Source organism: Meriones unguiculatus, chromosome 14 (assembly GCF_030254825.1).
Source record: "Meriones unguiculatus strain TT.TT164.6M chromosome 14, Bangor_MerUng_6.1, whole genome shotgun sequence".
NCBI classification, from domain to species: Eukaryota; Metazoa; Chordata; class Mammalia; order Rodentia; family Muridae; genus Meriones; species Meriones unguiculatus.
Genome location: NC_083361.1, coordinates 87,331,733 through 87,356,971, shown reverse-complemented (window position 1 = coordinate 87,356,971; position 25,239 = coordinate 87,331,733). Strand labels below are relative to the sequence as shown.

Genomic DNA, 25,239 nt, shown 5'->3' with positions numbered 1-25,239 from the left:
TACATTTTAAGTATAACTACCTATTCTCCTGGTGGCAGCTGCTGCTTTTTATTTTCCCCATTAAAAGAACTTATAATGTGAAAAGGGAATTCTTTTAATATATATTACTATATTTTGGCTTTAGCATGTTTCTAAATTTTTATAAGAGGAAAACTTTATTTTTCTCAGATGATTGGTGATTTAATCTTTGATAAGTATTTTTGGAATAATTCAATTTCTTTATCCTCGGAAGAATACCATAGCTGTGTTTTTCTTTTTTATAACACCACATTTTTTTGTTTGTTTGTTTGTTGTTTTGTTTTGTCAAGATAGGGTTTTTCCATGTAGCCTTGGCTATCCTGGGCTCACTTTGTAGACCAGGCTGGCCTTGAATTCATAGCAATCTATCTGCCTTTACCTCCCCAAGTGCTGGGATTACAGGCGTGTGCCACCATGCCCAGCTTATGAACCACATTTTTACACATTATAAATATAGTCTTTATTATTGCTTTTGTCTGCTCTCTGAATTTTCTGTGGCTGATAGGCAATGTTCATTCTTCTGCTTTGAGAGAAAAATTAGCTGGCCAGCCTGGAAGTTAGTTTGTGGTCTAGACTAGACTTGAACTCCTGATTCTTGTGTCCTAGCCTCTAGAATGCTGGGCTTTATAAGCATGTACCATCATACCCAGCTAAAACAACCTTTGTTTCTAGAGACTATGACTAACTATAATATAAAAAAAACTATTAAGTTTTTTAATATTTGCCATTGACAGATAATTATAAAACTTTTTCTAGGCTATTTTAATTTATATGTATTTGATTACTAGTTATAGTAAATTTTATATGTAATGTAATTTTTATATGTAATGTCTCGTGATTACTAGTTATAGTGAGTCTTCATATGTAATGTCTGTTATGAAATAGCCTTCCATATCTTTGCTTACTTTTGCTTAATTCATGGATTTTTGTTTTTAGTTTGGTCTTGTTTTGCTTAACCATTGAATGGGTCTTAACATTCAAAGATTTCATTCCTTTAAAGAGTGTTCAGTTCTCTGATACTAATGTGTTGGATCCTTGAACTTACTCCCCATACTCTGTCCTTTTCTTTTTTTGAATAGCTTTGACAGATCCAAATGCTTCTGCTGCCCAGCAGGCTGTTCTCCAGCAGCACCTTAATAGTCTAACATATTCACCCTTTGGAGACTCGCCTCTCTTCCGGAATCCTATGTCAGATCCTAAGAAGAAAGAAGAGGTAATTTTTTCATTTTTATTTTTTTAAGGCAGAGTTAAAAATGAGTTTTATCTATCTACCAAAGGGACAACAGTTACAGATATTTCCAAGTAAAGTATATATAGTGCCAGACGTTTAGACATTTCACCCTTGTGAGAAATAGAGATGGTTTGGTTTGGTAAATAGGCAGTTGGTTCTGTTGTTAGGGTCCTCCTGTCTCCACTTGTCCAGAGCTGGAGTGAAGGCTTTTAGGCATCAGCTCAGACCTTCATGCCAGCAGGGCAAGTACTTTACTGATAGAGCTAGCTCCCAAGTTTCCTTTGACACTTTTTAAAGTACTGTGTGATTAGGTTAATACTGTGTTATCCATACAGCCTGATGCCCCACAATGCTAAGGTAGGCATCGAGTTTAGTGCTAAGGGTACAAAGCCAAAGGAAGAACTTTATGAGCTTGTCCAGGGAGGGAGGTCAGACCTCTGCTAATTTAAATTCACTGTAGCTCAAAATAGTAAATGCAGTAATAGAGGAACCAACTTCTTGATGAGTGATTAAACAGTGTTACGTAATTGGCATCATCCATTAAAAGGAGCAGAGTACATGGGTGAACTTTAAGCATGCAAAGCAAAAGAAGCCAGCATGTTGCTACATGATTTTGTTTATATGGATATATCCAGAAGTCACAATTCATAGGGAAAGTGGATTTGTGGTTGACAAGGGATGGGGAGGAATTAGTATGCACAGAGTGTCTTTAAAGTAATGGAAATGTGCTAGAATTAAGTAGTGAATTACACAGCCTTGTAAAAATTACTAAATTGTTAAAATGGTTAATTTTCTCAACTTGCCAAAATCTAGCATCATTTAGAGTCTCATTGTGAGATTACTTAATCAGGTTAGCCTGTAGACTTACCTGCGGTGGGAGTGTCTTGATTTCCTTGGTTTAGGAAAATGCAGCTACACAGTGGACAGCATCTTTCCTTGGCTTTGAGCCTTAAACTGTTATGAGAGTACTAGACATGCGTGGATTTATTCCTCTCTGCTCTTGATTGTGGATATGAGGTGATAACTGCTCAGGTTCCTGTCGTGACTTTCTTGGTAGATGCGCTGTAATCTGGAATTGTGAGCTAAAACAAACCTGTCTACCCTAAGTTGCTTTTTGTCAGGGTATTTTAGCAACAGAAATGAACGTGCACAATTATACATTAAGTGGCAAGTTTTTCTGAGAGCTTTGATAACAGTTTTTAAATTGTCTTGTGTGGTGGTACACGCCAATCCCAGCACTCACGAAGCAGAGACAGCAGATTGCTGTGAGTTCAAGACTAGTCTGCTCTAGATAGTAAGTTTCAGGCTAGCCAGAGCTATATAGTGAGACCCTCTCTCAAAAAAATAAGTAAAAGTTTTAAAATACGATAAGCATAGTACACTTCTGTGAATTTGATGAGACATTTCAGAAAAGGTAATTTTTTTCTCTTGAAGAATAATGTAGAAATTAATACATTCAGACATTCTGAGCAAGGATAGTAGGTTATAAAAGGCCATGAAAAACATCTTTTATGTGTGCTCACATGTGTGGACATATATGGTTGCGTGTGTCTGTGTATTTGCAATTTTACCTGTGTAAAATTGAAGATGACTTTTGGGGGTTGCTTTTTTTTTTTTTTCCTCCAATTATGTGGGTTTCTGGAGTCAAAACTACAATCATCAGTCTTGAGTTCCTTTACCTGCTGAGTCATCGTACCAACCAGGTCACAAAAACCTTCTTGAAAATGTTCATTAGGACAGCCTGTGCTAGAAAGTAAATTATGACAGCCTTCGTGTTTCGTTTTGTGAGTCTTACTCTTGGTTTTGTTGGCTTCAAACTCAGAGGGCTATGCCTGCCTTTGCCACTGCGGTGCTCAGATAAAAGTATGCACCACCACACTGGACATGACAGTCTTTCAGTGTAAACATTAAATTTCTTACCCTCCTCCCTCCACCTTTGAAGTCATGTAGTTAAAGGCTTGTCTGACCATGCTCAACAGTTTTTCTTGAAGAATGAAATTTTAGTTAATGTGAAAAATAATTCCTAGAGATTTTAGGGTTTTTTTGTTGCTGTATTTTTTAAATAAGTATAAGTAGTCATGCTTGTTTTATAATAAATTTAAACTGCTGCATGCTAGTGATGTTTTATAGGCATAAAATGTACAGAACATATTAAAAGTGTATATGTACATACACTTGTATATCTTTGTTTGTAAAGAACTTTTCAAATCTGTTTTATCAGTTGCATCTTGAAGGCTGTTAGAGCAGAGGCTGGAGGAGGCTCAGTTGTGTTTACTGCTCTTGCAGGGGCCTGAATGCAGGGCCCTTTTCTGGCCTCCTTTTTCCCTGCCTGACATACACTTGCACAGGAACAGACATCCTCATGAACTAAATGTTTCGGGGTTTTTTATTTTCTCTGTATAGCCATTGGCTGTACTGGAACTCACAGAGATTTGTCTGCCTCTGTCTCCCAAGTCCTGGGATTGAAGACAAGCAACACGACTGCCTGGCTGAAATTTTTTTAAAAAAGATGTTTGACAAGTCAATTTAAGTGGGAACTGGAAAGATGGGTAAATAAATACAAATACCAACTCTGTAGGAAAATAGATGTTTCAAATGTCTGACCCTAGTATTAATAATCAGAATCTAGGCAGCTGCAGAGGCTCCATTTCATGTACACATGTCCTTGGTTTAAGGCACGAACTAATACTTCCAAGAAGATGACATTAAAAGTATATAGTGGTGTATACCTTTAATCTACAGATGTGAGAGACAGAGGCAGATGTTTTTCTGAGTTAAAGGCCGTCCTGGTCTGCATAGCAGGTTACAGGCAGACAAAGCTGTATAGAGAAGCCCTGTCTCAAAATAAAAGGGTGATGGGAAGAATAGGATGTGAGTCACTAGGCTGGGTTTGGTTTTCTGATTAAGATTAGTGCCATACATTGGAAATAAACTGCAACATCCCTCGGTGCTTGTGTTTTTGCTTTTGGTTTTTTGAGACAGTGAAACTATGCCTTGTTACATAGACAGGACAAGTCTGGACTTCTGTGGAACCAGGATGGCCTTGAGTAGGGAATAGTCTTCCTACCTTAGTCTACCAAATGCTAGGTTTAAAGATGTAAGCCACCAAGTTTGCTTGTTTTTTTCTTTTTCAGAGACTGAAACCAACCAATCCAGCAGCTCAGAAGGCTCTTACTACACCTACTCATTATAAACTTACACCTCGCCCTGCCACCAGAGTCAGGCCAAAGGCTTTGCAAACAACAGGTACAGCCAAATCACATCTCTTTGATGGGCTGGATGACGATGAACCATCCTTAGCCAACGGAGCATTCATGCCCAAGTGAGTTTTTTTGTTTTTTTTGTTGTTGTTGTTGAACAAAATAATATTTTTATTTAAGCAATAAAAGCTATTTTAATAATTCTCAAGTAAAATAAATATTTTGATGACTAGGATTCAGTTTTATGTGTTCATGATTTTATTTTATTTTTATGAAATTACCTTTTTATTTATAACTCAAATAATTTCTCACATAAGAATTGTTTTTGGATATAGAACCCAACAATAGAATAATTAGAAAGAAATAAAACTGGAAGGAATATGGAAGAGTCATTGCTAACCATAGAAGAATCCACATAAAGGATACCTTAGAGTAGAATGCCGAGATGTTCCTGGGAAAGGGTGTGAAGAAAATTACATACCAGGTTCTTGATATGAAGAGATAGCCAATTTCATTTCTGGGCTGCTTATTTTAGATATGTAGCTAGACAGACACAGGCAGGCACACAAACTTTTTTTTTTTCCAATCTGAAAAGAGTAGGTTTTGTTTTAGTTCATTGCTTATAATTCTTTGTTTGTGAATGGTAAGTTTATCACAGCTTCTTTTCTTAAAAATATGAGTTGGGAAAAGCTGGGGGCGGTGGTGAACACCTTTAGTCCCAACACTCAGGAAGCAGAGGCAGCTGGGTACCTGTGTTCTAGGGCCAGCCTGGTCTTTGGAACAAGTTCCAGGGCAGCCAGGGCTACATAGAGGAGCCCTGTTTTGAAAAAAATAAAAATAAAAAAAGGAGTAGGAGCTGGGGACTGGAGTGGTGGCTCCATGGTTTAGAGCACCCATTGCTCTTGCAGAGGACCTGAGTTCAGTTCTTAGCAACTTTGTGGTGTCTTACAAACATCTTTAGCTCTAGTTTCAAAGGATCCAAAATTGTCTTCTGATCTCCTTTGGGCACCAGGTGTGCACAAGCAAAACATACACATAAATAAAGCTAAACATGTTTCTTTTGAAATATGGGTTAAGAACTGGGGAGATGGTACAGTGGGTAAGGCTATTTGCACAAGCATGGGGACTTGAATTCAAAGTCCCAGCACCCACGTAAGAAGCCAAAACAAGGCCACATACCTGTCTATAATCTATGCGTCATAGTGGTCCAGGAGGGCTGCTGGCATTTTCTTGTCTGTTTGCTTACTTCTAAGATATGTGAAAGAGCCTGTCTAAACAAAATGAGGTAGGAAATGGTAAAGCAGGATATCTAAGGCCCACCTCTGGCTTCTACATTGCCGGGGTACCTGTATACATACGTGTGCATACTTCACACACACACACACACACACACACACACACATCCCTAATAAAGAAATTTCTTTTTCACAAAAGATAGAAAGGATGGTTTTATGTTTCTTGTTGTGAGTGGGTTTTTTTGTTTTTGTTTTGTTTTTTGAAAGCAAGGACAATGTGTTCATATGTGTTTCATAGCATGGTGCTGAGTAGTTAAACAGAGCCTTGTTCTGCTTCCCATTCTGTTGCTCTGGTCAAACACTGACCAGAAGCAGCTTAGGAAAGGAAAGTATTTATTTGGCTTACACGTCCTGCTTACACTTTTCATCGTTGAGGAAAGTCAGGGCAGAAAATAAACAAGGTAGGAACTTCAAGTAGAAACCATGCGTTCTGAAGATGGAGCCCTATGAGTCCAGGGATAGTTGTGAGTAGCCTTTTGTGATAGGAGCTAGGAATCAAACTCGGGGTCCCCTAAGGAAAAGTATGTTTTCCATGTGTGGGTAAATTAGTAGGGTCTCTCTGTGAAGTCCTGGCTATGCTACGATATGTAGACCAGGCTTGGCTCCAACTCACAGAGATTGCCTGCCTCTGCCTCTGCCCCTCTGCCCCTCTGCCTCCGCCTCTGCCTCCGCCCCTTCCCCTCCCCCTCCCCCCCCCCCCCCGCCTCCGCTCCGCCTCCTCAATGCTGGGATTAAAAGTGCATGCCGTGCACCCACCATCCAGGATCTTTTTCACTTTACTATGCATCTTCTCAGCTTTATTGTTCAAAACAAGTGCAGTATTTTTGAGGCTGTATGTTGTGATTATGCCCCTAAAAATTTTACACATGCAACTTATTAGATGAGTGTAGGGTATACAAGAGTGCTGTTTTGGCCTTGAGTTTTTAAAATAATGTCTGGTATACTTGTATACACCTTAATGTTTTTCTATTTGTTTTGGTCTCTTTTTTTAGAAAGAGCATCAAGAAGTTGGTTTTGAAAAATCTAAACAATAGCAATCTCTTTTCTCCTGTTAATCATGAGTCAGAAGATCTAGCTTCACCATCTGAGTATCCAGAAAATGGAGAGAGGTAAGCTGAATTCTGTTTGAAGGTATTTCTGATAATATTTCTGGTTTGTTTTTTAAACCTGATAAAGATTGATGAATGTTATATAGATGTGATGTTATGTTATTACTTCTTGAGTACCTTAAATCTTAAAATTATTGGAGCTCTGATAATTTCTTCAGAACTACTCTGTGATCCTTATGTATGTTTTTGGGACAGTTTTAGCAAGCACTTCTATTAATTATAGTTAGTCGGTGATGATTATTAAAATGATACCCATTTTAATCAGGTAAAATCAGTATACACAATATAAACAAGTAAAAGTACACACACACATCAGTCTTTAGTAGTCTAATTTTAGGGCAAAAGAGATGGCTCTGCAGTTAACAATACTTGTTCTTCCAGAGAATTGGAGTTTGGTTTCTAGCATCCATGTTGGGTGCTCACAACTGGGATCCAGCAGCCTCTTTTGTTCTTTTTCTCTTGGCCCACACACATGGCACACATTCACACAGCCGTATATGTAATTGAAAAAATCTATAAGCCAACCGGTGGTGGTGCACCCCTTTAATCCCAGCACTTAGAAGGCAGAAGCGGTTAGATCTCTGAGTTTGAGGCCACCCTGGTCTACAAAGTGACTCATGACAGCCAGTACTACATAGAGAAACCCTGTCTCAAAATAAATAAAAAAAATAAAAATTATTTTTTTTATTTGACTTAGGTTTTCCACTTTAGAAATTTACATAGGAGCTGCTGGAGAAATTAAAGTGCTTGTCTTAAAAATACAAGGACTTAATTGAGCCCAGTGACCCACATAAAAAAATGAAACGGGGCTGACACAATGGCTCAGCCGTTACAGTCACTGGCTGCTCTTGCAAAGGACTGGGTTGCCTTCCTAACATCCGCATGGTGACTCACAACCACCCCTAACTGGTTCCAGGGCATCCACCACCCCTTTCTGACCATCTATGCACACTCATACACACACAATAAAAATAAATCATTACAAGATTGAGTAAATGGGGGCCCAGAAAGGTGACTCAGTCATTAAGAACATTTTTTGCTCCTGCAGGGGACCCGAGTTTGGTTCTCAGCACCTTTGTGGTGGATCACAACTGTAACTACCATTCCTGAGGATCTGGTGCCATTTTTAATCTCTGCACGCACATATACATTCATATAGACAAAACACTCAAAAATATAAAATTAGTAAATCTTTAAAAAAAAAAAGGCATAGTGGTGCACGCCTGTAATCCCAGCACTTGGGAGGCAGAGGCAGGTGGGTCTCTGTGAGTGTGAGGCCAGCCTGGTCTACATAGGGAGCTCTAGGACAGCCAGGGCTGTGAAGAGTGACCCTGTCTCAAACAAACAAACAAATGAATGAATAAACAGCCAGTGATGGTGGTGTGCACTAATGATTCAGGGTTAGAGGGCTGTCCTTCCTTTCCACGAAGTGGACGTTAGGGATTGACCTTGGGTCATTCAGGTTTCCTGGTCATTGTGGTGAATGTAAGACAATTTAGTTATTCTCCATTAGTGAACATACAGAGATTATTTGGTATTCCTTTATTCAGAATAATTGAGGTTTTGGGTTTTTTGGTTTTTGTTTTTTTTTGTTTGTTTGTTTGTTTTTTGCACTTGATATTTCATTCAAATACTTCCAAACTTCTTGTACTTACAAATTCAAATTTAAATTTTGAGATTTTGAATTATGTATATGAGTGTTTTGCCTGCAGTATTTGTGCACAGTGTGCAATGCAGTACCTGCAGAGGCATAAGAAGCTGTCGGGTCCCCTGGAGCTGGAGTCCAAGCGCTGAGCGCCAGGGATCAGATCCTGGGTCTCTGGAAGAGCAGTCAGTGCTCATAAGTGCTGAGCCATCTCCAGCCCAGCTTTCTTTCAGTGTTCTACATTGACTTTAACCACTAATAATTTATTTCCACATTGTAGCAAGTCCTTTTTGTTTTTGTTTTAATCAAAGATTTAGTCAAAGTCAAGGCTGGTAAGATGGCTAAGGGAATATAATAAAGACTTTTTCTCATCAAGCCTGGCGACCTAAGTTTGAAAATACCCACAGAGTGAGAAAGGGGGGAGGGGGCTGATTTCATTCCTTTGAAAATAAGCTGTTAAGACCATGAAATCCAGAGCTTGATTTCCCTGGGTTTGTTTGTTTATTTTCTGTGTGTGGATGTGTGTATACTTGTATGCCTGATGTCTTCGGGGGCTTGAGGGGTTCTCATCCCCTATAAGCAGAGTTACAAACAAACAGTTGTGAGCCACCTTGTGGGTGCTAGGAATTGAACCCACATCCTCTATAAAAGCAGTACATGCTCTTGACCACTGAGCCGGATCTCCAGCCAAAGATTTTTTTTGTTTTAAAACTTGAGATGTAGATAGTACTCATAACTTTGTGATATTATGCAAGATTATGTTTTTGGTCCATTTTTTTTAAAATAAATTATAGAAAAAAGTTACATCCTCTTTCACACAATTACTATAAGGATCAATTTTAAGTTTATTGAATCATCCAGAGTAAGGTCAGATACTTAATGGAGATTAACTGCTGTCGTTGTCATTATTGTTGCCAAGGACTAAGGTATTTTTTTTCTCCTTTTTCAGATATAGCTTCCTGACCAAACCTGTTGATGAGAACCATCAGCAGGATGGAGATGATGACTCTCTTGTATCACGTTTTTACACTAATCCTATTGCCAAGCCCATTCCTCAAACCCCAGATAGTGCCGGAAACAAAAATAACAGCAGCAGCAGTGTGGAAGATACCATTGTTGCTTTGAACATGCGTGCTGCTTTGCGCAATGGACTTGAAGGAAGCAGTGAAGAAACGTCTTTCCATGATGAGTCATTGCAAGATGACCGAGAAGAGATAGAAAATAATACTTACCATATACATCCAGCAGGTCAGATTCACATATTTTTTTAATACTTTAGAAATAGTTTAAGTTTGTTGTCTTTAATTATAATGATGTGGTCAAAAGAGCCTACTCGTAAAGCCTTAGAGCCTGTCCTGTCTACCTAACTTTGTGAATTCCAGTTGATCGCTCATTAGGAAGACCTTACCATAGTGTATTGTGTGGGCACTCGGGAGGCAGAGGCAGGCAGATCTTTGTGCGTTTGAGCCAGCATGGCCTACAAAGTGAGGCCAGGGCAGCCAAGGCTCCATAGGGAAACTCAAAGAAGAGGGCTCTATGGCAAATAAAATCTACAAATTTTAGGTTAGGCAAAGTTAGGGAGACTTCATTAAAGTTAAAATGTTTTTGTTTTTATATTTGGGGTGTGGAGTCAGGGTCTTACTTATGCCTTCCCCGCACTTAGAGTGAGCCTTCTGCCTCTGCACCCCAAGCTTAGTGCTCAGTAGGTAGAGGCAAGAGGCCCAGAAGCTCGAGGTCTTACCTTCGTAGTAAGTTCAGGACCAGACTGATGCAGGAGAACCTGTCTCAACAAAAGTCAAAGCAAAAAAAACAATTTGTTTCCTAGAACAAACCAATCTCTATGAAGGTAAAATGAGCACTGCTGAGAGCCGTGTACCCAAGGGTAATCACAGTCTCTTCTTTTGCTCACAGGCATTGTTCTCACAAAAGTTGGCTACTATACTATTCCGTCCATGGACGACCTTGCTAAAATTACCAATGAGAAGGGGGAATGCATTGTTTCTGACTTCACCATTGGTCGCAAAGGTGAGTGTGTGTGGAGGGTACAGTAACTCAGAGATTGCACATTGCTTATGTAATGAAGGGTGCTCCTGATTTTAGGGTGTTTTTTCCTGTATTTGGTTCTTCCCTGGTTTGGAATAATAGAAACTTTGACAAGTAACAAAGCACAGCAGACTAGAGACATGTAGAATTTGGGCCTTAGACAGACCTATTTGAGTCTGGTACTCTCTTATCTCATTATACTCTCTCATAATTACTGAAACTTGAAGGTATACTAAGTTTGATTAATACTTTGGTTTGATGTCATACTATTAAATTATTAGATTTTTTTTTTAATAAACTTAACTTTATGATACTGTGTTTTACATGGGCTCAGGTATTTTAATTTACCTAACAGACTAGGAACCAAGTTGTTCACAGAGCAGCCCTGCAGATACTTGGCAGATTTGAAGAGAGCAGAAATGTAAGCTAGAGGTGTTACCATCTGATAACAATGTAATGCCATTCCTCTTCCCCATTCTTGCCACATTTAGGAGGCAGGACTTCTAATTCTTGACGGATAAAAGGAATTCACTCCAAGAATTTCTGGAAGGTTTAAAATACTGATATTAGAGGTTGTATCCTCGTCCTTGCTAATCACTACAGATTAAAAGAGGCTTTTGCTCCTTCATGAAGGCTCTATTTTAACCATTTGCTCTGAATTTTAGGGTATGGCTCAATCTATTTTGAAGGAGATGTTAATTTGACAAATCTTAATTTGGATGATATTGTGCATATCCGAAGGAAAGAAGTTATTGTCTACGTAGACGATAACCAGAAGCCACCTGTGGGTGAAGGGTTAAATAGGTATGGATTTATTTACATATAGAAAATACCCAGCTAATTGGAATTTTTCTCTGTTAACTCTGTGGCTGTAAAATATAATTACTGTTTTTCTACTTCTATTTGAAAGTGTAAGTGGTAATGATGCACTGTGACTTTAGGGCTTGTTAACTTTTCTCTAGTGGTAACATGTCTAAGTGCTAATTTCAGAAACTTTTCAACGCTGGAAATTTTCTTTTGCCGTTGTTAAGTTTTGCTTTTCAGAGCTAGGGATTAAACCAGGGCCTCATACATGTTTAAAATCAGTCTACCATTGAGTGCCAGCTCCAGAGCGGGGTTTTGTTTTTCTGTTTCCTCTTGTTTGTCTTGTGCTGCTGGCATATTTAACATTTTTAGTTTGAAACTTAACTTTTGTTTTAGGCATGTTATTGCCATGTATTTCTTGAGGTGGGTTGGAGGGTGGACAAGGTCTCACACTGTAGCCCCATATGCCTTGGACCCTAGCCCTGGCTTGATTCGTGGCAGTACTGCTTCAGCCTCCAGAGTGCTGTAATTACAGTCGTGTACCACTGTGTCCATCCTTCTCTGAATGACTTAGAGTTGGGTGGTTGCATTCACATTTGCGCAACTCCAGTACAAACCTTGTTTGGAGGTTGGGAGTAGAGGAGAAGGCTGGAGAAATGGCTCAGTGTTAAGCACTCGCTGCTCTTAGAGGACCTGGATTCGTGTTCCCAGCAACACACAACTTTTTGTAGCTCTCTGGTCCTAGGAGATTCCAATCTCTTCTGGCCTCTGTGGATACCAGATACATACGTGGAATACAATACGTACATACATATATATATATCACACTCAATGGAGTACATGCATGCATACATGCAAAATACCCTACACATAAAATAATCTTTAAAAATGATTGACAGTGTGATCATGAAATATTTTACATCCTTGTTCATGGGTTGTATTTAATTGTTGACAGTTAAAAGTGTGGCATGTGCATATGTGGAATTACTCCATTACCAATGAAGGTAATTTGGAATCAGAAAGTTCCTAAAACTGGCCTAGATTTTATGATTTACATTCTGTTTGGGTCTGTATAACAGGTATCTGTCTCCAAAAACCAGAACTAGAAAAAGGAAGGAAATTCTGATGCATTTAGCCTGGATGAACCTTGACGTTATACTAAGTGAAATAAATAATCACAAGAAGATAGTGTATTTTTCTACTCATAGTTGAGTAAGTCAGATTGATAGAAATGAAGTAGAATGATGGTGACAAAGAGCTACAGCAAAAGAGAAATGGGGAATTAGTGATACATTAATTTTCCATTGCCAATAACACAATTCACAGATTGAGTGAGTCATCAGTAAAGGACACTTGTTTGGAGGGTCCAAGGTCAAGCAGCTACATTTGAGGATGGTATTTTTGTCAGTCCTGAGGAAGTATAGGATACCACATGTCAGGAGACAGGAAGTACAGGTATAAATGTGTAACTAACTGCCTGCTTCTGTCCTTTAAAAAGCCAGTGGGATTCAGTTATGAGGGCTCCACTGTAGTGATTCTTTTTAGTCCAAATTTCTTCCCAAAAGTACAAGTGTGCATTGTTTTACTGCTTCACAATGAGGATTTTAGCACATGAAGCTTAAGGAGTGCACACACCATGTTCAAACCGTAGCAAATGGACAGAGTTTCAGATTTACAGGAGTCTCGTGGAGAAAGATTATACAACAGTATTAATACTTTTTTAACGTAACTTATTACCATGACAGGACTAGGATAGAGTGTCCAATAAAATGAGACAGATCTGAGCCGGTTTAGTGGTTAAAGGTAGCCTGCTGCTAAGCCTGGTTACCCTAATTCAGTCCTTGGGACCTGCCTTGTGAAATGAGAGGGGACAAACTCATACAAGTCGTCCTCTGACCTGAACATGAACACCATGGTGCCTTTGCACATGCATGCTTACACACAAACACAGACGAACATTATTTCCTTGTTTTAAAGCAGAACAGAGGGCCAGGTTTAGCTCAGTTGTAGAACATGTGCTTAGCATGTGTGAAGCTTTGTAGGATGACTTTGGCACTGCCCAAAAGTGGTTTTTCTTAATAGTACTGAAATAACTGGTTACCATAAAGTAATCTACGTAACCATATGCAAATCCCTGTCCTAGGTAAAAACCATGCTGTTGATAGAAGGTACATTATGACTGTTACATCATTTTTCACTGTTATTTTTTAACATGCTCAAACACCTATAAACAAAATAATAATTTCTTAAAAGCTAATCAAGTATTGTTTTTGTTTCTTGTGGACTCAAGATGCTCATCTAGGCAGGCTCGAGTATCTGCATTTCCAGCCCAGTGGCTGTTACCAGTTGTTATTACGTGTATGGAATATTTGGGACATATAAGGCAGACTATAAATAACTGATAATACTGTTACACTTGAAAAATAAATGCAGTCTGACTCTAGAACTAATTTAGTTAGTTTAGATGGAAGTGATGCTTTGTTCTTAAGCTTCTTAAGTATTTAGGAGACAAAACTCATTTTTTTTTAATATTATTTTTCACTATGTAGCTATGTGTGCTTTTGAGTTTGTGCATGTATACTCATGTGAGTGTGTGTCCCAGAGGAGGCAAGAGGCATTGCATCCCTCTGGATCTGGAGTTACAGGCAGTTGTGAGCTGCTCCATGTGGATGCTGGGAGCCAAACTTGGGCCCATCCAGAAATGCAGTATGTGGCTCTTTTTTAAAAGTTGTGTTATTTTTAAATTGTTATGTGTGGGGGTATTTTAGCCATCCATACGTCTGTACACTACACTCTTGCCTGGTGTTCTCAGGTTAGAAGAGGGGGAGAGATCCCTGGAACTGAAATTACAAACCATTTTAAGGTACCATGTGAGGCCCGGGTCCTCTGGAATAGTAGCCAGTGCTCTTAACCATTACGCCCCTCTTTTTTTTTTTTTTTAAGCCCCTGCAGTTTGCATTCTTAATTATTGAGCCATTTCTAGCTCTAAGACTCAAGTTTTGAAACACCTGCAGAATACTTCTAAGGAATTGCTTCCTCTTGTTGTTGTTAGTTTAGTTTTGTTTGTTTAAATTGATTTTTATTTTATGTGTGTGAATGTTTTGACTCATATATGTCTTTGTACCGTATGCATGCAGTGCCCCAAGAATGGTTTCTGGATACCCTGGAACTAAGATTACAGATGGCTATGAGATGACATCTGGGTTCCAAGAACTGAACCCAAGTCTTTTGTAGGAGTGGCCCTTTTCTCCTTGGCTGTCTGAAGGCAAGATGGGTCACCAGCAGCTCACAGCAGTCACCCTCAGAAGTTTAGCCAGGGTTCTTGCTCCTTCCTGGTCTATTCTAACTGCCACGGTCTGATCCAGAAATATAGGCTGAATATGTGACTTCAGTGTTTCTGTCAGTACTCGAAGGAAATAGGCTTCGTTAATTGGACTAATGGATTATTCAAGACTGTTTACCCAGTGTACATAAAGAATAAAAAAGTGAAGTCCTTCAAAAAAAAAAAAGAGTAGCCAGTGATCTTAACCATTGAGCCATCTTCAGCCTCCCTCTCCCCCTTGGTTTGTTTGTTTGTTTGTTTGTTTGTTTGTTGAAGTGGTGTCTCACTCTGTAACCCAGGCTGACCCTGAACTTGCTTTGTAGACGAGACTGGCCTCTGCAGACTGGCCTCTGCATCATCTCTCCTGAGTGCTGGAATCACAGGGCATAAACGCCCACACCCAGCCTCAGACCTATCTTTGCTATTGACAGTAGTGTTAGTTGGATCTCTAGTAAGTCTTGTTCAGTTTTGTTGTTGTTTGGTTTTGGTTTTGGTTTTTTTGAGATGGGGTTTCTCAGTGTAGCCCTGGTTTTCCTAGACTCACTTTGTAGACCAGGCTGGCCTCAAACTCACAGAGATCCATCTGCCTTGGCCTCCCCTGTGCTAGGGTTAATGACATGGGCCACTATGCCCAGCTATATATATGTTACTGCCGAAAGTGGTGTCTCTGTTTTCGTTCTCACGTGTTTCCGTATCCAGATGCTCATTCAGTCAGGTATCATGCAGAGTGCTGGGATTTCATTGTGCTGTTTTTATACAAATTATTTCTTGCTCACACTGCCTTCTTGCTGGTTCCTATCCTTTCTTCTGTTTTCATGTTACATGAATTCTTTTCTCTTCTGTTTTTCTCTTCTCCCTTAAGATTCTTCCTCTCCTATTGTGGGCCCCTTTCTAGTTTCATGACCTATGTACTGTGTGTGCCTGCCATTGTGCATACATGTATTAAATTGAGATTCTGTATATGAGAGAAAACATGGAATATTTGTCTTTGAGTTTGGCTTATGTTGCGTTACATTAATATAATGATCTCTGTTTCCTATAAGTGTCATGATTTCCACTTCTTTTATCTGTTCATCCAATGGTGAATAGATAAATTGATAAATCTAGGTTGTACCATATCTTGGCCGTTGTGACTAGTATAGCAATAAACAGATGTGGAAGTACCTTTGTATGCTTGGGGGTTCTTCAAATATATAACGAGGGCTAGGGTGGCTGGGTCACAATTGTAGCTGTCCATTAGTCTTTCAGAGAAAGACTCTAGCTTCCATAATGGCTACATTTCTGTTTATAAGTATAACGTATTTACATTTTGCCTATTTATACTTTTTAGGAAGGCTGAAGTTACGTTGGATGGAGTTTGGCCAACAGATAAAACATCCCGGTGTTTAATAAAGAGTCCAGATCGACTTGCTGATATCAACTACGAGGGGAGATTGGAAGCAGTCTCAAGGAAGCAGGGGGCCCAGTTCAAGGAGTACCGGCCTGAAACTGGTTCTTGGGTGTTTAAGGTATAGTTAATTAACTGAGTTCTAATATTTGGAGTCACGAAATGAACTTATCAGAAATCTTTGTCTTCCTTAAAAGTTGATGTAATGGTGCCATCAATGTCAAGTATCTTCCTCTGTTGCTCTTTTTTTTATTCATGCATTTATTTATGTTTGAGGCATAGTTTCACTATGTAACCATGCCTGACCTGCAGCTTATTTTGTAGAAAAGGCTGTCCATGAACCCAGAGAACTGCCTGAGAGAACTCATAATGTTGGCATTAAAAGGCCTACTATACCTAGTTCAGCTTACTGTTTGCAGTAGTCTTTCACTGAATCTGGAGGTCCCTAATTCAGAAAACTGACTGGCTACCTAGCTCCAAGAACCCAAAATTGCCCCTGCCTCTCCAGTGCTGAGATTATAGTTATTATAGTTGTGGTGGCCTTGCCCAGCTTCTTCTTGTTTGGGGGGAAGTCTGAACTCAGGTTCTCATGACATGGCAGACATTTAACCAACTGAGGCAGCTCCCTAGCTGTATGTGTCCGTGTGCAAATGTGTAGGTACAGAAATGTCACAGGGATGTTAAAAGACAACCTAGGGGAGGTTGGTTCTCTGTACCATGTGAGTCTGGGAGATCAAAACCTGTCTTACTGACCCTGACTGTCATTTTTTTCTTTCAAACACTTTGGAAAATGGCATGGTCGGCTGCTTGCTTATTCTGAATAATCTTACCCAATAGTTTCTTCTTCTAGGTTGGTTGATGATTTAGCTGAAGGCTCTGTGTAGGTAGCAAACAGGTAGTATATGTCAGAACTCATGGGTGATTGGATTTTATGTATTTTTTGTTTTATTTATGCATATGAGTGCTCTGCCTTCCTATATGTCTACACAACAGAAGACGTCATCAGATCTCAATATAGATGGTAATGAGCAGCCATGTGGTTGCTCAGGACCTCTGGAAGAGCAACCAGTGCTCTTGACCACTGAGCCATCGCTCGAGCCGCCAAATTTTTTTCTTTCTTATTTTTGCTATCTTATGTAGGTGAGTGTTTTCCATGCACATCTGTGAACCACATGAATGCCTAGTACCCAAGGAGGTGGTGAACCTCCATGTGGTTGCTGGGAATCAAACAGGTCCTTTGTAACTACAAGTGCTCTTAACCACTGAGCCAGCTCTTCAGTCCTGAATGATTGCATTTTAAGGATGAATGATGGATATGGGTAGGGGGAGAGAGACAGATTTTAAGTATGGATGAATATTTTATATAAATATAATTTTTATTTTCAAGACAGGGTTTCTCTGTTATGCTCTGGCTGTCCTGGAACTCACTTTGTAGACCTGGCTGGCCTTGAATCTCCCATGTCTCTGCCTCCTTTCTGATGGGACTCACATTGTGTCACCATGCCCAGCTTATTGTAATATATTTTATATTGCATATGTTCATCTAATTTTGAGCAGCTATTATGTAGACTGAATGATGTCAAAATCATTGTATTGATCTTTAATTAACATTTTCTTTTAGTTTAATCATTCGAAATTTATTTATTTATTTATTTATTTATTTATTTATTTTTGTGTGCTGTGCTTTGGAAGCCAGAAGAGGGCATTGGGTTCCTTGGAACTAGAGTTGTAGACAGTTATGAGCTGCCATGTGGGTTCTCCTAGAAGAACAGCCAGTACTTCTGGGCTATCTCTCCCCTGCTTTGACTATGTTAATATCAACATATTTACCTTTGTCTTTTTTCAAAGGTAAATATTATAGAAACTCTTGAAGAAAACGATCACTGTTAAAAGTTGACTTTTTGCTGGCTTTCTTTTTTCTTAGGTCTCCCATTTTTCTAAATATGGCCTTCAGGATTCTGATGAAGAGGAGGAGGAGCACCCACCCAAAACTACTTCAAAGAAGTTGAAGACTGCCCCTTTACCCCCTGCAGGCCAGGCAGCCACTTTCCAGATGACTCTTAATGGCAAACCTGCACCTCCACCTCAGGTAGAGAAGGGCAGTGAATGTGAATGGAGCTGTGATAAAGAAGTCAAAGCAGTCATGTAGCCTTGCAGCTGTACAACCCTTGGAACTAAGTCCAAGGGAGGGCGTGGTGCTGCAGGCTGCTATTTTTTTACTCAAGATTGAAAGAATTCTCTTGCTTTTTGGATCATTCTACAGATTGTAATTTTCCATTTCTCTGATTTGGACTTGTAATTTTTTGATCATTGATCGCCTTGAGATAGCATTTTGCTTGTGTAGGGTTGGTACAAAGTAAATCATTCTTTGATTGATTTCATGATGTACAGTCTGATCTTCTTATTTTACCTCCATCACTTTTTAAAAGTCAGATTAGCTTTCTGCAAGAGTTTAATTCCATTTTCTCAAGTTGTTTGCTCATACTTCAGGTAAACCTATAATGCTGTATTTTAATAATCTTTGTGAAAATACATAATTTTTAAAAGCAAGTAAATTATTTAGCTTGGAAAGAATAGGGACTGCATTGTTTATTACAATTATTTATGTATTATACTTTTTCAGTATTGTTAAACCAACATAAACCTTTTGTCCTTAATGGGGAGAGGCTTGTAAATTAAATATCAGGTTGTTTCTTTAAATGACTACTGCTAAAGAGATTGACTTTAATTTGGATGTTGTTTCTATTCAATCAAGTTAAAGCGATATTTTTAACATACTCCTTCAAAGAAGAGTTGTTTATGGGACTTTGTAACACCCTCTACCTCTCAGCTGCTCAAAGCAGGACCTTTGGGATTTTCCATGCTATAATTCCTTTGGCTGCTTAAATGTGTGATTTTATGGTTTATTAAATAACTTCTGGGGAGGCACTTCCTGGAGAATCGTGTCCGTTCATGTTTGTGTTCCAGGGTGGAGGGGGTATGATAAAGGTGGGAGTCGGAACGTTTGACGTAAAAGTTTCATAGTCACTGCTAATAAATCTGTGAGTGACTTAGGCAGAAGTCAGATACGTAAGTTTGAGGCCACCCAGATCTACATAGAAAGTTTTAGGCCTGCTTGAGCTACCTAGCCTAGATTATTCTTTCCAGTGGTCTCCCCCCTCCCCCCAGTCTTTTCTGAGAGCAGAATCATGGTCTCTTTTTCCCTGTTGGTAAAAATGTAAGGTGTTAAAGATATCGATGGAAAGCTGGGCGTGGTAGTGCACACCCTTGATCCCAGCACTTGGGGAGGCAGAGGCAGGTGGATCTCTGTGAGTTCAAGGCCAGCCAGGGCTACACAGAGAAACCCAGAACAAATGACAGTTTTGTAGGCAAGAGCTAATTGAAAACAGAGAGCATAAGATCCCTCAGAACAGGCTGTAGCCAAGAGAGATCTGATAAGGACTCAAATTGGACAAATAGAATACAGTGAGTAGGGTACTCACTGTGTGGTTTCAAGAAGTTAATGGATGGTGAGCAGAAGTGAAAAATACGTGTTTACGTGAATTGTGAAGACTTTGTTTTTGTTAGACAGCAACACTGGACAGACAGCAGTCTGGAGCGTTCCTTCCTGTTCCCTGGTGACTTTTGAGGGAGATAGAAATTGCCAGTGGCTGAATTAATTGTTAGCATTAGTTGCAAAGATCCTTTGCTTTTCTTGGCACAGGTAAACTACCTGAACTATCTGAGTGAACTGAGAACAGCTCATTCTTTTCATTCTTGAGTCAAAGTTTTTATTACACTACTTGGTTCTTGGAGAAGCTGATTTCCGTAAGGTGTTCTGATATCTGACAGAGGAAACACACACACAGTATATCAAAGACTGCAACGAAAAAGAATATTAGAAAAGAAGACAGAAGGTTGTCATATCTTGAGCTGTTTAGAAAAGTTTGTATTTACTTTAAAGGTCACATTTATACAGCACAGCTTTTTGCCCAATAGTCTTAGTTTCCTGTTTTCAGATGGCCCATAAGCCTTGCCTTTGCCCAAAAAAAGCAGGTGTGACTAAACAACCAGACAACATTTTTGTATGATCTTCTGTAACTTTTAGGCAAGAAAAAAAATGTTAACACATAATCCTCCATTGCAGGTAAATTAAAGCTACTATGGGAAATACTTTTTCTGTAGTTTTATTAGTTTCAAGCACCTAGTTTGAGGTTTCATTTCTGGCTGATGGCATCAATAATCTGGAGAGCTTGTCTTCCTAGATCAGCTATCACTTCAGTTCTGTGTATATTGGGTTCCCGTATACTGAATCTTTAATAATGCTCCGCAGCTGAAGGAGATGTATGGGTTGGTTTTGAAACTTAAAAGACATGAAACCTTTGACACTCGGGTAGGTGTAGATGCAGCTTTTATCCCAACCTTGTGATTGAAATAAATCTGAATTCATTAACAGTAAGTCAAGGTAGTTAGCATGTACAGAATCCTCATGTTCAGTCAGTAAATTCATTCAAAGAAATGTAAGAAAATTAATTGTGTGAGTATTTTGTCTGCATGTTTATGTGCCCATTGCGCTCCTGGTGCCTATTCAAGTTAGAGGAGAGCATCCTGTCGCCCGAAACGTGTGTTTTGTGAGGGTGCGAGCTGCCTTGTGGATCCTGGAAAACAGGCTGGGGCCTCTGCAAGAGCAGCGGGTGCTCCTAACTGCTGAGCCAGCTCTCTAACCCAGTTTTAAAGTTCTTGTTGTTGTTGTTGTTGGGTTTGTTTTTTGTGGGGTTTTTTGTTTTTGTTTTTCAGGAAAAAAGATACCAAGATTTAGGAGATAAGATTTGTATATGCTGTGACTTGAAATAAAAAGACACTATTCTCAATTGACCCAGTTATTAACACAGTATGTGTGTTTGTATGTATGTTTGTGTGTTTAATTATATAGCCACAATTTTATTTCAGATATTATTAGGCATGTTGATTTTCTTAATTTAAATATAATTAAGCCTTACCACTCATGCAGAATATCCATTAGTGTATATGTACAAAACATGAGCCTTTGAAACTCATGTGTAATTTTTTTTTGAAGAGAACACAGTATTGTCAGCTAGTTTTCAAACAATAAAACTACATGAAAATATTCTTTACAGTTAGACAAGTTGGAGGTAATCAACAGTAGTAGTCATATTGAAGCAAAATAATTAGATGAAAGGATAATATGAACTATAGAAAAATCTGGTCTTGGTCCAGGCCAGTAGCCACACATGCCTTTACCCCTAGCCGGTGGGAGGCAGAGGCAGCCTCTTTGAGTTTGAGGCCTGGTCTACAGAGTGAGTTCCAAGGCAGCCAAGGCTTCACAGGGAAACCCTGTTTTTTTGGGGGAAAAAAATCTAGTCTTGAAGTAGTCATTATTTTTTTATTTTAAGAAGACCTTAAAAGGCTGAGAATGGTGGTGCCCACCTTTAATCCCAGAACTCAGGAGGCAGAGGCAGGAGGACTTCTGTGAATTCCAGGACAGCCAGGTTCTGTTGCATAGAGAAACCCCCTTTTGGAAAACAAAATAAAACCCCTTGAGTTATCCCACCTTCCCTTCAGAATTAAGAGAGTTCATATTTGAAAGCACTGACTGTTAATTGACAGTAGATAATTTTGATGTAAAAAATAAACCTTTCTTGAATCAAGAAAGGTTTTCAATTGTGAACTCTACCCTTGGTTTTTCAGATTCTCATTTTATAGATAATTTTTGTAGTAATATTTATAATGCATTGTGCCTCTTTTAGAAAGAAGCAAGATACATCCTGTCTTGAAGAGACTGCACTGTAGAAGAGGGTGTTAGATGATGCCTATTCAACGTTTTCCAATAAGCACCTCTCGTTCCCACAGACCTCTCAGGGACTCACTCCTGTTTCCTCACTCATCCTCACTTTACAGCTTTTTATTGTTCTGACTTCTGAAAACTGGCCTTTAAGAAGTGTCTGGCTGCTAAGATTTCTTTTTGTTGAAATTTCTTAGCTAATATTTTAGTGTCATCTAACTGTAATGCCTCAGCACTGGGGAAGCTGAGACAGCAGAATGTGTTCAAGGACAGCAAGGCATTACTGGTGAGGCACTGTCTCCAAGGTAAATAAAGGTGCAAAACTATTTAAGTATTTTTATTTATAGATGTTTTGCCTGCTTCTGTGTCTGTGCACCTTTTGTGTGCATTACCCTTAGAGGCCAGAAAGGGGCATTGGATCTCTTGGGGCTTGATTTATAGGCCATTGTTAGGTTCCATGTGGGTGCTGGGAATCAAACCTGAGTCCTCTGTGAGATCTGCTAGTGCTATCGCCAGCCCCTGAAAACCTTATTTTTTTAAGTGGCTTGAAACCCTGTCTTAAAAAGACTTACTATATAACAGCATCCATATAAAAGGTAGCATAAAATAGGGAACTTAAACACTCAACAAAAATCAGCCATTGTGTAGGATCTTATATAAAAATTATAGCTTGATAAAAATGGTTGATAGTGCCTTTTGTTTTATGAGTTGTTACAGTCACTTGTTCACACAGTATAGGCTCTACTGTTGGACATAATGTAACAAATTTGTATGGAAGATGTTAATTTATAGTGCACTTTGATTTTATAAACATTAGCCTTTTACTGTAGGCGGTGTGTGTAGAAACTGAGGGTTGACAATGGTGTCAACTTCTATCTCTTCACCTTAGATCCGTGAGGAAAGGCTTTCTCACGGAACGTGGAGCTCACCAATTGGCTAGTGTAGCTGGCCAGCAAGCTGCAGAGAGCCTCCTGTTTGTGCCCATAGTGGCTGACTCATGTCCTTGCACTCAACAGATGGTTCTTACTGAGCCATCTCCTTAGACTGTTAGTAACTCTTTGTTGTGATTAATCTGTAGGATTGTTTTATAAATGTAAATCTAACTTGATTTTTTTTTTTAAAAAACATAGAAAGGTTATTTCTAGATTGGAATTTTCCTTAATATTGTTGCTTGCTTGTCCATATCTCACATAAAACTGGACATAGAGAACAAAGCTGACTCTAGTCACCCAGATTAAATTCCAGAACTAAAAATATTAACTAGAAACTTATTTATAGCCAGGCAGTGGTGGTACACACCTTTAATCCCAGTGCTTGGAAGGCAGAGGCAGGCAGATCTCTGAGTTCAAGGACAGCCTGGACTGCACAGAAAATCTATCTCAAAAATCCAACTGTCTGGAGAGAGCCAGATTCAGATCCCAGCACCCACATAGTAGCTCATAGCCATCTATATCTCCAGTCCTACGTAATCTTAAGACTGTCTTCTAACCTCTTCTAGCACTGGATACATGAGGGTGCATATACTTATGTGCAAGCAAAAGAAACACAGAACAATGGAATTATTTGTGAACGAAGATATAATTTGGAAGAGTACCTACCTTACATTCCTTATAATCATGCCTTTTTCCTCTTCCCAATTATTTCTGACTACAAGTCATTGAGATGGCGGGGTGATCCTGTGCAAATCAGGAATTATAGTTGCTAACAAAGGGAGGTAAGGTGTCATCTTTGTCTCTAAAGAGACCACTGTTTGACCGTTGACTCAGATACTCAGCTCTGGCTCATGATAATCCCAAAAGGATGGTCCATGAACCATTTTGTTAAATTCTCTTTAACAAACCTGCTTTCATCTCTTAGAACATGCAGAGTATCGTATTTCTGTATGTATTCATAGTGAAGTTAATCTGATCACCGTTACTTCGTTTGGCTCTTTACTCTTGCTTCTCTGTTTTTGCTATCAATAGAGCCAGAGCCCAGAAGTGGAGCAGTTAGGACGAGTTGTGGAGCTGGACAGTGACATGGTGGACATCACCCAGGAGCCACTTGTGGATTCTGTGTTGGAAGAGAGTGTGCCTGAGGATCAGGAGCCTGTGTCAGCCTCAACACACATTGCATCTTCACTGGGAATTAACCCACATGTTCTACAGGTGAAGCTCTGCTGTGGCAGAGAGCCAAACTAATATTTAATCTCTTGTAAAATATCACAGCTCTGCTTTGATCATTCACTTAAGAGTTCAATATAATGGAAAAGGAAAAAGAAGTAAGCCGATGTCACAGGCCTCATTTTCCTGTCCAGTAAGGAACCCTTATGTGGATGGTGAGAAGGCGGTCTGTGCAGTCCAGGCTGTCCAGTTTTCTCAGCCAAGCTTTGTAACTGCGCTGGCCTGACATTTAGTAACTACTAGCACTGTTTGCCTAAATTACACCTTGTCTACTTTATCGAGTAGTTTTAAGGTTTCAAGCTTAGAAATTTTATAAACGTGGTAATACATGTTTAATTGCTCTCCCTCTTGCTCTAGTGTCAGCCTTTTTTTTTTTTTTTTTTTTTTTTTGACCTTTGACTTAGGTTTGACTTTAAAATCATTTACTTAGCAAATAGAATCACATGACTTCAGCAGTCTTTCAGACTGAAGTAGTGTGTTGGTCACAAAAAAGTTCTTGGTACAGGCTTAAAAGAAACAGTATTTTTTTGGTTTGTATAAACTGCATTTTTTTTATGGTTTTTTTGTTTGTGGGAAATACTCATTCTATAGATCCTGCCTTTTTAGATCATGAAAGCGTCACTGCTTGTTGATGAAGAAGATGTAGATGCCATGGACCAGCGCTTCAGTCACTTCCCTTCCAAAGGAGATACTGTACAAGAAATCTGTTCTCCTAGACTCCCCATCGCAGCCTCCCACTCAGCAAAGTCCCGCTCCATAGGTACAGTATAAAGTGTGCTGTTTTCAAGAAAACTGTCAAAGTTACATCCCCCCCGCTCCCAGGCAAGACAGGCTTCCTCTGTGTAGCCTTTGGCTGTCTGAACCCGCTTTGTAGACCAGGCTGGCCTCAAACTCAAGGTCCACCTGCCTTTGCCTCCAGAGTGCTGGGATTAAAGGCCTGCACCACCACGCTCCTACTTGCACATGTCTTCTTCTAAGCTGAATGGATTTCTTTAGCAGAACCCCTAAAAATTATATGTATAACAGTGGGCTTTTACTAAAAAAAATTAATGTTGTTATTAACATCATAATCTTCAAAGATTCTTGTTTTTTTTCTTTATAAAATGATTAAAATTCTGTTTTGATTTTGTAACTGAAAAAGTAATTATTGTGGGCTAAGTGGTAGAGAGCTTGTACTGCTCCTAAAGAGGATCCAAGTTTAATTGCCAGCACCCACATCAGGCAGCTCACAACCACCTGTA

General features: G+C 39.3%; 1 protein-coding gene and 1 pseudogene across 6 annotated transcripts in view; both read left to right on the top strand.

Moving 5' to 3' along the window:
• The window catches only part of Nup98 (nucleoporin 98 and 96 precursor), a 77,562-nt gene that overhangs the window by 39,668 nt on the left and 12,655 nt on the right, over positions 1-25,239 (top strand). For all 6 annotated transcript variants that reach the window (XM_060367709.1, XM_021652021.2, XM_021652022.2 and 3 more), the window contains 10 exons: positions 1,098-1,231; positions 4,384-4,571; positions 6,737-6,853; positions 9,448-9,746; positions 10,410-10,523; positions 11,207-11,345; positions 15,998-16,175; positions 17,979-18,143; positions 23,801-23,983; positions 24,605-24,758. In XM_060367709.1, the coding sequence (XP_060223692.1) occupies positions 1,098-1,231; positions 4,384-4,571; positions 6,737-6,853; positions 9,448-9,746; positions 10,410-10,523; positions 11,207-11,345; positions 15,998-16,175; positions 17,979-18,143; positions 23,801-23,983; positions 24,605-24,758 (1,671 nt within the window). The remainder of the gene's footprint in view (positions 1-1,097; positions 1,232-4,383; positions 4,572-6,736; positions 6,854-9,447; positions 9,747-10,409; positions 10,524-11,206; positions 11,346-15,997; positions 16,176-17,978; positions 18,144-23,800; positions 23,984-24,604; positions 24,759-25,239) is intronic.
• Positions 11,353-15,985, top strand: LOC132647276 (small ribosomal subunit protein uS14-like; annotated as a pseudogene).